This window comes from Wasmannia auropunctata, unplaced genomic scaffold (assembly GCF_000956235.1).
Source record: "Wasmannia auropunctata unplaced genomic scaffold, wasmannia.A_1.0 LD334171.1, whole genome shotgun sequence".
Taxonomy (NCBI): domain Eukaryota; kingdom Metazoa; phylum Arthropoda; class Insecta; order Hymenoptera; family Formicidae; genus Wasmannia; species Wasmannia auropunctata.
Window position 1 is genome coordinate 134,665 of NW_012028719.1, and position 13,240 is coordinate 147,904.

The following is a 13,240-nucleotide window of genomic DNA, read 5'->3' on the forward strand; positions in this document are numbered from 1 at the left end:
CGCGCGTACGTAGAATATCGCCGACCGTGCACGAATGAGACTCGAAGTCGGAGATCTAGACACGCCGCAGAGAGAAAGAGAGGCCAATCGAGTTTCCCAATTTCGAGTCTGGAGGAGGCTGCGCGACTTGCGAATTTCGCAAACCCCGTGCGGGGATTGCAAAAATCGCGCTATGACATACGGCGGTTTACAGCGCTTAAATTACTCCGGTTGCTCACGTGTGTATGCAATGTGTACGCGGATATATATCCACATATCTGTCCCGCGCAAGGGGCAAAAGCGAGAAGGAGAGAAAGAGAGAGACGGATATAAGACGAGAAGATCTCAAAAACTCATATGCTCGGCTAGCTGTGTCTTCGCGAGGCCACGCTGAACTTTCTTCATTTTGTTTTGCAATCATTTTGCGAATATAACAGCGCAATAACGCGTCATGTCTTATCCAAGCGCTGCAATAGTCTAATTTCGTAAGTGTATTAATGTATATCGTAACACATCAGCAAATTCCAACTGAATATTCTTCGTATTCGAATTGCTTCGGCGGTTTCAACAGATTTGTACAAGATAATCTCGAGGTAATCGGCATACGAAGTTATTCTTTGCAACATTTCTGCAAGCCACTCTGAAGTGAGCGAAAAATTCTCTCCCTAGACATTCCTTCCTTACTCCGAAGAAAATCATTGATATCGAACGTTTCATTAATTACGTTTCAATAATTTTGTGATGGGAAAATGAAAAAATTCCAAAGATTCGTGTTGAATTTCTCGAAATCTGAAAATATGAGTTCATTTGCGAGAACAGCGTTCGACGCTCTTAGTTCGCTATTCTTATACACAAATTGATAAACATTTTAACGACTACAAGGCAAATGATAACTGCGAGCAAGAGTATTCGATAAAGAATTGCTCGGATAGTCAAATTTCAACATGTAGATATTATGTGTCAGTAGAACAATGATATATGAATTTCTGCAAGGGGAAAAATCGTAATAGAGATCAAGATAAAGAGAGATCATTATAATCATAATTAGAGAGTAGAACGTAAAGAGTGGAAACCAGTAAAATAGAACACGGTAACGTAAAGTTATTCTTCCACGAAGCAGGTTTCTTCACTTCTCTTGCACGTCAGAATGTGCCGTTCAAGCACGCAAGCAATCTAGGTCGTATTGCTACTCGAAATGTGCATCTCGCTCTCTAAACACTGAACGGAAAACACGCTTGGTGACCGTACATTTCTTTCAAGGCGTTACAAGTCAAGAATTTGAGAGAAATGTAGATATATCAAAATGTAACTTGTGTTTTTCGCGTGTCACGATATCTGTATAAATTGGTATCAAAATTTATCAGATACATCGTGATGTGAAAGATCCGAGTCAGTCAAGTACGTGGACACGTTTATTCGATCGATAATCTTTTTTTAAATCAAAGACACGTGATTATATTCCCTCCCCCCTTGTACACATTTTTGCAATAAGACAAAAGGACTTGACGACAGGTGAAATATCTTCTTATTATTAAGAATAGTCTTCATTAATTTTCGATAAGAAGATTTCCTAAAACGACAAGAACACTGACAGTACGTGCGTTTCTGCATCCACTAATGCACACCTATACACAGAAATGCGTGTACCCCCGCAATGAGTATTATCTAACGTCATGAAATACGTCGCGCGATATCTTTATCTGGGCTATGACAATTATTATCGTTTGTAATATATACGTGTTTCCTCAGTCCCGAGCAAACAATTAGCCTTCCGATAATATTATGCATAAAACGAATGATATTTTTTTGCTCCGTGCCGAGTTACGAAAGCATCCGAGAGCAATTGATCGAAATGTCCGCCGGTCACAACGTCAATCACTGAAAAACGAGAAAAAATAGAGAATATGACGTGCCATCGTCCGGTGCTTAATTGCCGGCCATCCGACGGGAAGATGAATATTATTACGGAGGTGTCTTCACAGAATAGCATTATACTAGACGTAATAACACCGCGTCCTGGATTACGTGGCCGCGGCTGTACTGGTCTCCGAATGGCGTCAAGGCCGCCGGATTTTCAGTTCCCGCGAGATGACGTGAGATACGCGGCGCGTTGCAAAAAATATTTTGACTTTTACGCTCGATGGTGTGATTGATCGACACCTTTACGAATTACGATAAGGCGTGATTGATCGATGCCGCATACCTTCGCGATCTGTCGCATACGTAGCGCAAATCGAACTTCAGATCTATTCGATCCTTGCCTTGTTCGATTAACAAACAGCGAATAGTTGATACTCGAACCAATGTCCAAAGTATCCAAAGTAAAAAACGATGATCCGCGGGTAATCGTCCGGTGAAAAACGGAGTTTTATATCGTTGCAAGTGAAGCGATTCACTGTTCGCGCTCGCGAGGGCCACGATAAGATGGAACAAAGACTCCCCGATGATGTTTGTCCGCTCGATATTATTATTGTGCGTTTATCTATCGACTATATACGTCGATTAAAGCGCGCGTGTCGAGCAAGGTTAGAGAGGAAAGTTTCCCATTTTGTTCCCCATTTTTCTTGAAGAAAATTATACATTTTCTAAAATTTTCCATCAACTAGTCTTAAATGAGATATATGCATATGGTTAAATCAAGATGTGTTCCTTTGCGGGTTCAAGAATTACATGTCAACGTTCGTAATTGACGTACCTTGGAAACGAGGTATCATGCCGTACACGGCCTTCCCGCAAAATTGCGGTCGTTAATCCTATTTGCAAGAAACAATCATGAAATTACGAATTCCTCATCGAAGAAAAAACCTCAGAGGGACATGCACGTCGCTCATATTACTTACAAATCAGAATGCCGTCGGGTTGTGCTGACGCGAATGAAAAATAAAGAGGTGAAGGCAAATTGTCCATCGCGATCCGCGCAACGACCCGATTCTATCTATAGCGACCGTCCAATAATTTCATCAAGCAGCATTGACCGATTCTAAATCCTCCGATTAATTCCTTTAGTATCGCAAGGACTCCGACTCATTGCGGAAGTATTCTCATGCGTGCTGTAAAAGGAGAAAGTGACAAAATAAACGCATCATGTATCAGCCTATAAATAAACCGGGATATACGACGTAATCTATGACGCGTGTATACCCATATCACATAAAATATGCGAAAATGTCGCAGCATGTCGCAAATATAGACTGACCGCGATGCAAAGAGCATTACGGAAAATGTATCGTGTGATAGGACTTCCTAGCACTATTACTAGATTAGCGTTATTATCGATTTTGTGCACAAGTACAACGGTACCTATTGCTATAGTGGGCACAACAGGTGGTATTGTTCAAGACTTGCGTCCGCGAATCACGTAGCGTCGATCGTATCGGATGGGCTTTCTAAATGTTGTATGTTTAAAATACGAGCGACAGCTATTCACACGAGTCTCTCTTTTGTGCGTCATCTCTTTCGCGTTATCTCTTTCTCTCTCTCTCTTTCTCTCTCTCTCTCTCTCTCTCTCTCTCTCTCTCTCTCTCTCTCTCGCTCTCGCCTACTGTATCACGTATGATAAGAACACCCGGGAATGTACTCGTGGGATATACACGGCCGTCCGTTTGCACGCTCTTGCGCCGTGCCGCATTTCTTCGGACATGCATTTCTTTGATATGTTTGGCATGCGAGCGGTGCACTTTCACTCGGCGGTCAATGTCATCGGAAACCAGTTTGCAGTCATTTAACACGCGTCCGGCGCCGGTTTGGGTTCCTGCACACGAGAAACGAAAGCGGAAAACGAAAAGGAATCGTTTTGGTGGTCCCTTTTTCCCGTGGATATGATCCGTAAAACGTTCACGGATCGAATGCTCTTGGAACAATTACCTGCTGTCGCATCAAATTATTCAACACGAGATATATATTATAAAAAACGTAATGTTGTATAATTAATCAATGAGTCAGGAAGATAGTTACATAGTAAATAACATCTCAATCACGAAATGAATTAAACTGTTTTTTGCTGTTGCATAACAGAGAAAGAAAAGGAAAAAAGAATGAATAGATTGACCATCATTCAATTTTCTATAGATATCAATACAATAGAATAACTGTAGAAATAATAAGATTAATTTTTACATGCGTGTTATAAATAATAAAAATATGATTTATATTGCACGAGAAGATTGTAGCTCGCTAATTAGCAACATTCGAGTTACTATAAGAGATAAAATTTCAATCTGCGTTTCAAATTGATTTAATAGCGAATCGTTATGCTCGAATATTAGACGACACATTACAATATTGATCAAAAATACGAAATAATAAAATATCCATCGTGGAAAATAATGATATAAACCAATAAAATTTAAATTTCGTCAGGTACCATTAGTAATTCTAACAGGAAATTTTATTTTAAATTTTAATTTAATTTTTTATGAAATACCCCAAAAAATATTCGCAACAATTCAATTTGACATTAAACGCTTTTGCATGCTTTTATATTCTTCAAAAATAACTTGTAACCTATTGTGTTATATTTATTGGCCCACGTTTGCGCTCTGTGTGTAAAATTTTAATGTATAAAAATGGAAGATTTTATGATGTGTAACTAACAGTAAGCAAAGTATTACGCGGAAGTGGATAATGTATGATAATTTGTGGCATTCGCGGAGAAACGCGAATAGTTTTTGGATGTTCAATAGGAAGCTATTCGATTTCCATAAGTTACGTGTTTATTAAGCAATTATGCTAATTATATATACTCAGTATAGCAAGAACTCGGACATGGATACTTTTTAGAAAGACTTTGTCATGCTGAATGCGAATAATGCACGTGGAATGCGGTTCAAGGGCGCGATACATTCACATATCGTATGATTTGCAAAACTCTCTTTTTGCAGTATCACGACTTTTTCTTGAGTGCGACGCTGCATCGTACTCAACATAATAATGTACTATCATGCCCAGGCTAATGCCTGATCGAATGGATATTAATGTTACGTTACGCTCTGACTTGGCTTTTCTTTTTTCATTTGTACTGGTCAAGTTATATCGCGCATTTTTTTTTAAATTGAAGTCCCGCATAGTTACCGACTTGCCCAATCGAATCCATATCCAATTACACTGCAAACCTGAAATATGTCGGCCGCCGCGCGTGTAACTGGATTACGAAAGTCTCAGATCGAGGTGTTTAGATAAAGAGCATTCGTTAAACTACGATTACGGAATAAACAACAGTTAATTACAACTTTTTATACAACTCAGACACTATCTAGTGAGAAATCAATTTGACACAGTGGCGTTCTACGTATAGAATATTATTAAGAGCTATGGGTGAATTAATCATCTTATGATTAATTGATTCATAAGGACAAAAAACGAAATGAAGTCATTTGATTCTTTTAATTTATGCAAAAAAAGAAAGACACAACGATAATCGTCAAGAACACTGCGCGTGCTCCCTATTAAAACGTGATGCAATGCAAAGCATTAAATTTCAAAGTTTATCAGCCGAAAGCACGACACGATAACGCCGCGGAGGCGTCCCTTCCAGCGCGCCAGATCGCGAAACACGCGAATGTATTTAATATGCGCGGGGCGCGAGGCATACTGTGAGATGTGTTACAGTAACTTAATTAAAGCAACTTAATAAAAGAAAGCGAAAATCGGCACAATTTTTTTTTTTTTTTTTCGACACTCAACTCTTTCATAACATATACATTAATCCATTTGCTTCAATCAAAAGTGAAAACGCGTCAGTCTTAATGGCGAATAGCGTCGAAGGACGCTATTCGATTGTGAATTGAGATATGGACGGTAAATAGAAGTAAAAGTGTGTACTCACTGTTTTTGCGGCCTTCTCGGACCTTATACGTCAGGTCGGTGAACGCCAAGTCGACCGGCGGCCTCTTCGGCAGATGCGTGATCGTCTTCGGCTGCGCCGGCACGATCTGCAGCCGCACCGCCGAGCTTTTCCTAGGTTGCAACAAAATTCCATTGGAATCGTCCGCCGACGAGCAATTTCCCTCATGCTTCATCTTTCCCGACGAGATTTGTTCTCCTCGCACTGCCGAAGATCGTCCGATCGCAGTTCTATCAGCCGCGCGCGTTTCCCCTCGCAACGTTTCGCGATCGATGAGTCACCCTTCGCGAAGCTAACATGCGAAAAAGTTCCGTAACCGGCGATTTAGTTTTCACAACCTGCAATATCGCCCACATGATGCAATGCACTTCGCAAGACACGTTGAGGATAGCGTTTTATTTTGTGGGGGAGGGGAAAGGGAGAAAATTATATCCGTACTACAGGTTGTGTTTCCGGAGCAAGTTTTGACGTTCGACGGCAAATCTATATTCGCCGCGAACGTGGAATCAGTCACGTGGAACTATTTAGAATTCATTTGAGTTTATAAATCCCTGTTCTACAAAAAAAATTGCGTTTCTTTGAATTAAGCCAAGGAATCAAGATTTTATATTCCTGTTTTATGATGATTTACTTAAGTCTGCAAATCACTTTTTTGCAAGAAATTGCGCTTCTTTTAATTCAGCCGCGGCATCAAGGTTTTATTATGTTGCAATGCATCCAGTTTTATTGATTTAATACACGAAGGAAGATTGTGAAAATAAGAAAAAAATCCGTAAATGCGGAACCGAGAATCGAAAAAATATTACATTATAATGTATATAAATATTGAATCATCTTTTTTTTTTCAGACATAAAAATGCAACATTAAACGGCTATTTCATCGTAATAAACCATACGAGACACAAAATACGATCAATGGCGAATATGAATATGCAATTTATTTTAATTAATATTAAAGATGTATTCCATTAACTGAGTACTTTTAAAATATCTTTGTACAAACAGTAATTTAACTATACTTTCATAACATTATAATAGCCTGATTATTTATTTCACGCAAAAAAATTTTTTTTTGTGTATTAATAAATTATGTAAAGCAAGATGAGAGATAAATAAGATATAGATAAGGCATAAAATTGACTTGCAAATTAGTGTTTTACACATTTACATGAGCGATTTCTAATCGATTATTATTTTAATCGTTATGGCAAATATTACTGCACTAATGTTTTTTATAATGATGGTATTATATAATTTACTCGCGTGCTTCACACTCAAAACTCAAAATTTTTATAAGACTGTTTTCCTTGGTCGGATATTTATTCTTTACGATAAGAAATATACTTGAGTCGATAACAAAACCCGTAGTAGGAAAGATATTTCGAGTTCTAGCAGGGTGCACAAAAATAGATTCTTTATCAAAACGTTTAGAGAAATTTCTTTTTATTGCAAACGATTAGTATTACTCCAGCAAATCTGACAGCGAAAAGCACAGAATTGAAAACGCCTTTTTCCGAGATATTCTTTCGCGGAAAGAAGCGAAAATGCGAATAATTTTGATGCACTGATTCTTACATTGTCCGACTTCGGCGGTGTCTTTATTTTTCTTTCTCGCCGTCGTTGGAGAAATCTCTTTGCGGCGAACACCGAAGTCTAGCCCTGAGAGGCAACGAGGCGCATCTCCGGAGTCGGATTCCAAAGCGATCACGGGTACAACGTGCGGTAGTGTGCCAAGAACGACTAGACGCGACGCACTCGATCCGTACGATTGCACGCGTCGCGGCACACTCCCGAGCCCACGCGACGGCACCGCGGCTTTTAGAATCCCACCGGATGCGCTCCGATAACAAAGCCTCCGCGGCGCGGGCAGGAAAAAGATTCCCCGGTGGGGAAAAACGATGAGAGGAGCGGGGTGCTTCTCTCACCTTGCGATGCACCCGCCGCGACGACTCGAGACTAACTGAGCTAAAAAGCAAGCCGCGGCTGCAAGTCGGCAAAGTCCGTTGCCGTTGACCGCCACCAACGTGACGTCCCTTTTGTCTCGCTCCCCTGGCCTTCCTACCCTTTTTCCATTCCGTATGACCAAGGAAGAAGGCATTCACGGTTGCACATGAGAACAACGCTATCGACAGATCAAAGTCTACGTAGAAGGCGATGACTAACGTAATAACGTTAGTAACATCCGCGCCGAGGGAGATCAGTTATTCTCTTTGATTTTATCGCGATCTTTTCATAATTTTATTATCGCGATGAGAAATTAGAAAGCTGTGCGTAGGATGTGATTTCGAATAATTGAGAATCAAGCGAATCCTCACTGCGTTTTAACGAATCGCGCTCAATTAGAGAACTCCGGTATTGTTCATCGTGCACGGCATTCCGAAAGAAATCGACGTCAACATTTGAAATTAAGAGCAATAATACGCGAGCACCAGTGATGATTTTTCTCAATTTTTTTCTCTGCAGTTAGCCATCAATATCATTAGATGATATGACGTGATACATCACGTGATCAATTATTGCTAAAACGACAGTATCCGCGTATCTGCGTTGATGTTTCGTAAGTGCTGCATTGATGCGATTAGTTAACGTCGATAATAGATGATAAACGCGCAAAATATTATGAACTAATTGTGCGTGTGATCGACGCCGCGATACTAATAAAAAAAAAGTGCGGTTGGAAAATTTTCCTTTCTTTACAATTTGAAGGCAACTTTTGAATTTCCATTGGGATTCTAATGAGCTGATTTGTTAATGATAACGTTAATGATAACGTAATTATGATATAAGAGACGAGATCATAAACTTTTTCACATTGAAGCTCATTGGAGTCGCCGTGATTATTCGTAATTTTGATGAGACTAGGGTCACTCTGAAAGGAAACTTCCCTCATCAGTTGCGTATGGAATTAGTTTGCACGTCACAAACTCATTCATAATGCAGCAGAGATATAGAGCGGCCATTGTAGTGCCGTTAAAGGATTGTCATTAATCGATTGACGTAAGTCCGTAATGATTTAATGAGAATCTAAAGCGACATGAATTAACAATTACGATTATCACGATCAGCGTTTCTCCATCGGCGTTCTGTGTAACACTCCTAAATTACCATTATAACTACAGTGTAAACTTAAATTATAACTGCAGTTGAGCCTTCACAATTGCCACTTCAAGTGTACAATAATTAATAGAAAGAAGAATTTCTTTATAAAATTTCTGTACAATTACCTTTTCTATATATTTTTTCACCGTGCTAATAAAAGTATCGATCACACAATTCGACAAAGTGGATTCGTTTGACGTCAATCGAAACCCGTGTACTCCTGAACGAGTATGCGATCACCGGAAGACTGGACAAGCAATGGTCAAGCATTAGTCACAAATCGAACGCAGTTCGACAGCGAAATTCTGCTTTACGTCACAGACACGCTTGTCCGTTCATTAAATGCAACTTATATTTTTTGCGCGTTTGATCGAGCACGATATGCCTGAGGTCGCATTACTTCAGACCAAAGTTTCGACTTGTCTCTGTCTGTCATCTTGTCACGTTTTGCAATTGCGCACTTACGGAATGCAAAATAAAAATGTAACACTGAAAGTATATATATATATCGAAATCGGCAAATATGCATTAGACATTAATATATTCATAAAATTGAATATTTACAAAATATGTCGCAATTTAATGTATTTAAGGCAATGCTGGAAGGTCGCAATTACCGACATTACAGTTATATGAACATCACTGAATTGATTGAACGAAATTGAAAATCCTTTCATCCCACCACACATCTCATATCTATTTCAATCCTGTGAAAGGATTTTCAATTTCGTTCAGTCAATTCAGAGATATTCATATAACTGTAATATCGGTAATTCCGACCCTCCAGCATCATCTTAAATCCTTTAACGTAAAGAATTATGGAAAAAGTAATTTTGTATTGTTTTTTTTACTCTCAGCGTCACGATTAAAAAATGAAAGAAAATGAGGGAATAAATACACCATGTCAGCAAAACACAAAATGTATAGGGCATAATGGTTCATTCCTTAAACAAAAAAAAAACAAAGAAAAAATAGTATCGGTTTGACACGTTCTTTTCAATCCCTCTTTATTACAGTTTATATTATACCTGCGAATTTGATTATTGTATAAAGGTCATCAAATCGACTGACAAAACGAGAAACCACAAGCTGATCATAAAATGCGCATATATTTACGTATTATTACGCATATATTGTATTCGAGAGGTGGTCTTCTCGAAAGATACTGCCGAGCAAATCGATGACTCACGTCAAACTATCGTGAGTTCTTTCTGTTTAACGTGATCGTTGTTACGCGCGCGTTTGCAATATAAAGTAGTACGGAATGCGTAAGATGCATCGTGTATCGCGACACAAGCCAATTTTTTTTTTGTTCTCGTTGACGCTGCTCGAAATGTTTGCAAATTAGAACGAGTAAGAAGCTCCCGACGAAATAATATATCGCCAGCCGCATACAATTCATCGTAATCCTTTATTACTCTCTCGCGTTTACGTAACTAATAATAACTTATCACGCAATGAGAATTACGAGATAATCTCTTCCTCGTTTCCTCAAATAGCCTCCGAGTAACACGAAGTGCAAATTGATTTTCCATTTTGATTCGCGACGTTAAAAATGAGACTTTTATTTCGAAAGAAAACTGAGAAGGCAGAGACAACAGACGTTTTTATTTTCGATCTTCGATTACTGATAAATTTAAAAGTGTACGATCGCGTAATAGCGGAAATGCTGAGCACGCCGTCGCGAACGTGACTCTTTTGCCGATGGTTATCTTTTCTTGTTTGAAACCTCAGAATAGAATTATACGCGGAAAAGCACGAGGGATTGCAAAATCCGTGAAGAAAATTAAATAATTATAATTAGACGGCGTAGAAAAAATGTAATTTTCTCCTCGTTCCTGAAAAGTAACAATAGAAAACTGTAGGTTGCATAACAGTTTCGAAAATCATAGAAGAGTATTTTTATCACATGAAAACTCTAACGGTTCTGATAAATGCTATTTAATGTCACTTTTTATCGCAATTATGTTCCGAGAAATTTATTTATTAGAATTATTTTATTATAATGATTATTGATTAAATAATTATTTAGGAGAATTTCGATATTTAGAGATTCTGCGCTTTTGTGCTAATAATCTCATTGTAAGTAAATCTTCATTCGAAGTAAACAATATTTTTTAATAAGATTACAGAGGCATTATCTTAGCGTGCATGCAGCAGTAATTAAAAATATTTTGATCAAAATATGCGTTTCTATTTTGTTATTATGAGATGCAGTCGATGCAATTATATCATAATTCGTCATTTAATTACACGATTTAAAAAAAAAAAGTCTTGAGCCATATAAAATTCTAGACAAAAGCGATAACGACGATGTATAAACGAGATATCACAGCAACGTTATTACACGTTGGAATATGGAAATTATGAATTATTATACATATATAACGATAGCTCTCGATGAAGAATTTATGAGTTTTAGCGAATAGGTAAATAATTTATATCAAGCGTAATTTACTCAACAAACAAACAAAAAGTTATGTTAACTTGTCCGACGGCTCCGGATGTTCGCGATTGTCAGTATCTCTCTATCGTTATCTTTCGCAACTGGATTTATCAAATATAGCGGAAGAGTTGCTTATTTTTACGAGGAAATACATGAAGCGTGAAATCTTGGTGATGAAGTGAGTAAACATCTCAGTGAAAAAATGCATTTCGAGTGAATATACATTTCCGATAGTCTTTAGAGATCATATTTGCGTAGAATAAACTTTTTGCCACGGCGAACCATCAATAGACTTATTTTGTGAGTGTTTCGCGTACAAGCTGCCGTCATTTGCACAATAAGAAAGAGATGCGCAAAGTCCGAACGAGTCACCAATGGACCTGATAACGGCGTGACAGTCGCAAGGAAACCGTAACGTGTCGAAATTTATTCGATCATAAAATCATCGTGCTGTTTGTTCCTCAGTATTTGTAGCGATGACGGGTTAATTAAAACAGTGCGATAATGGCACTGCCTGTATGCGACGTATCCAACATTACGGAAGATGGACTTTACTTCATTTCGGCGAATAAATACTGCAGATAAATCGCTCGTGACGCAAAAAGATAATCGTAAAACTTTTGTCACGGGAGAGAGGAAAAAAAGTGGACGGAGCGTCCTTGTGATGACACATTTAATTGGCGATAATCTTAATCCGCTTACAGTTGTTTTTGTAAACTACCTAGAAGATTGTGCGTGCTAATGTTGCAAATACACCAGTGGACTTTGACTGGGTTAGACGAGCGCAAACGAAAAATCAGGAATTGTGATAACGCAATTTGAGACAAAGTGTCGAACACGACGTTCTTCGCACGTATAATATACGTTTCCCTGCACTCAAATACGGTTCTAAGTATATTATATAAAACAACGATTAATTACACATTAATTACACATTAATTACACGCTACACAGTGTTATAAATAAAGAATTATCCTTAATGTGATTCGCCAGTCGAGTTATATCTCATTAAATTCTCTGTATGTTCATGTTGATCTGAATTTAATTGCGGATTGCACGATAAAAAAGAGGAAAATCCTTGCCGTTTTTTGCTCGGAAAAAAGATTGCGAATACCAATCGAAAAAATATTCTTCTGATGGCGCCGATAGTTTAGGGCCAACTGATTCTGATATGCGAGTACGCTGTCTCAGACCGTAAAAGAATACGGCAAACGAAAACCTATTATTTGACCGAAAGAGAGCGCGGGTCCAGTAAAAAGTTACATTACTCCGCGATTATATAAAGTATCAGTTCACTTTCAGCTATGGATTCCTTGAAAGGAAGCCGATGTGTATTAACCCTGGAGCCAATGTAGATTTTTTTTTTTAATTGATCACGCGGCGAGAAGAAGATTATCTCAAGGGGGGAGGAGGAGTATAAGATCTATTATACAACATTTAATTTCATCGCACGGACAAATATCCGCTTTATCCTAAGCTTTTTGCAAGTGACGAAGTGAATTCCGAGCTCTTGCACAATGATCATCATACGTAGAAACCTTAGCGATATCTCTTGGAGTATCCGTTCGAAGATCACTGCGTTACGGTTGAGATAATCGCGGAGGAACAAAGTATCGAGTAGGTGCAAAGTCCTCCGCTGTGCAGCATTAGCGATACTTAATCATCCCTAGAGCTGTCGACGATAATACACAAGCGCCGAGGTTCTCAAGATTAAAATGCAATGTGTAATATCAGCTTACTCCTCTCATGGATGCGGTTAGCTCAACACTTAACAGTGAATTTCGTAACGCGTTCCTAGCACGTTCAAGTGCACGGCCCAGCAGCGAAGTAGAGGACGCTAAGAGAGAGGAGAGTCGTCCCGATTGAATTTTTGC

The 13,240-nt window shown here is 38.7% G+C and overlaps 1 protein-coding gene across 4 annotated transcripts in view; it reads right to left on the reverse strand.

The window, feature by feature from the left end:
- The window catches only part of LOC105459671 (ATP-binding cassette sub-family G member 4), a 31,272-nt gene that overhangs the window by 14,155 nt on the left and 3,877 nt on the right, over positions 1 to 13,240 (reverse strand). Inside the window, exons 1-2 of one of the 4 annotated variants that reach the window (XM_011705887.1) lie at positions 7,397 to 7,777; positions 5,804 to 6,113 (exon numbers count right to left, since the gene is read on the reverse strand). In XM_011705887.1, coding sequence (XP_011704189.1) covers positions 5,804 to 5,996 — 193 coding nt within the window. In that variant the 5' untranslated portion in view covers positions 5,997 to 6,113; positions 7,397 to 7,777. Of the gene's footprint in view, positions 1 to 5,803; positions 6,160 to 7,396; positions 7,778 to 13,240 lie in introns of those variants that run through there. The other 3 variants (XM_011705884.1, XM_011705888.1, XM_011705885.1) reach the window with 3 other exon arrangements.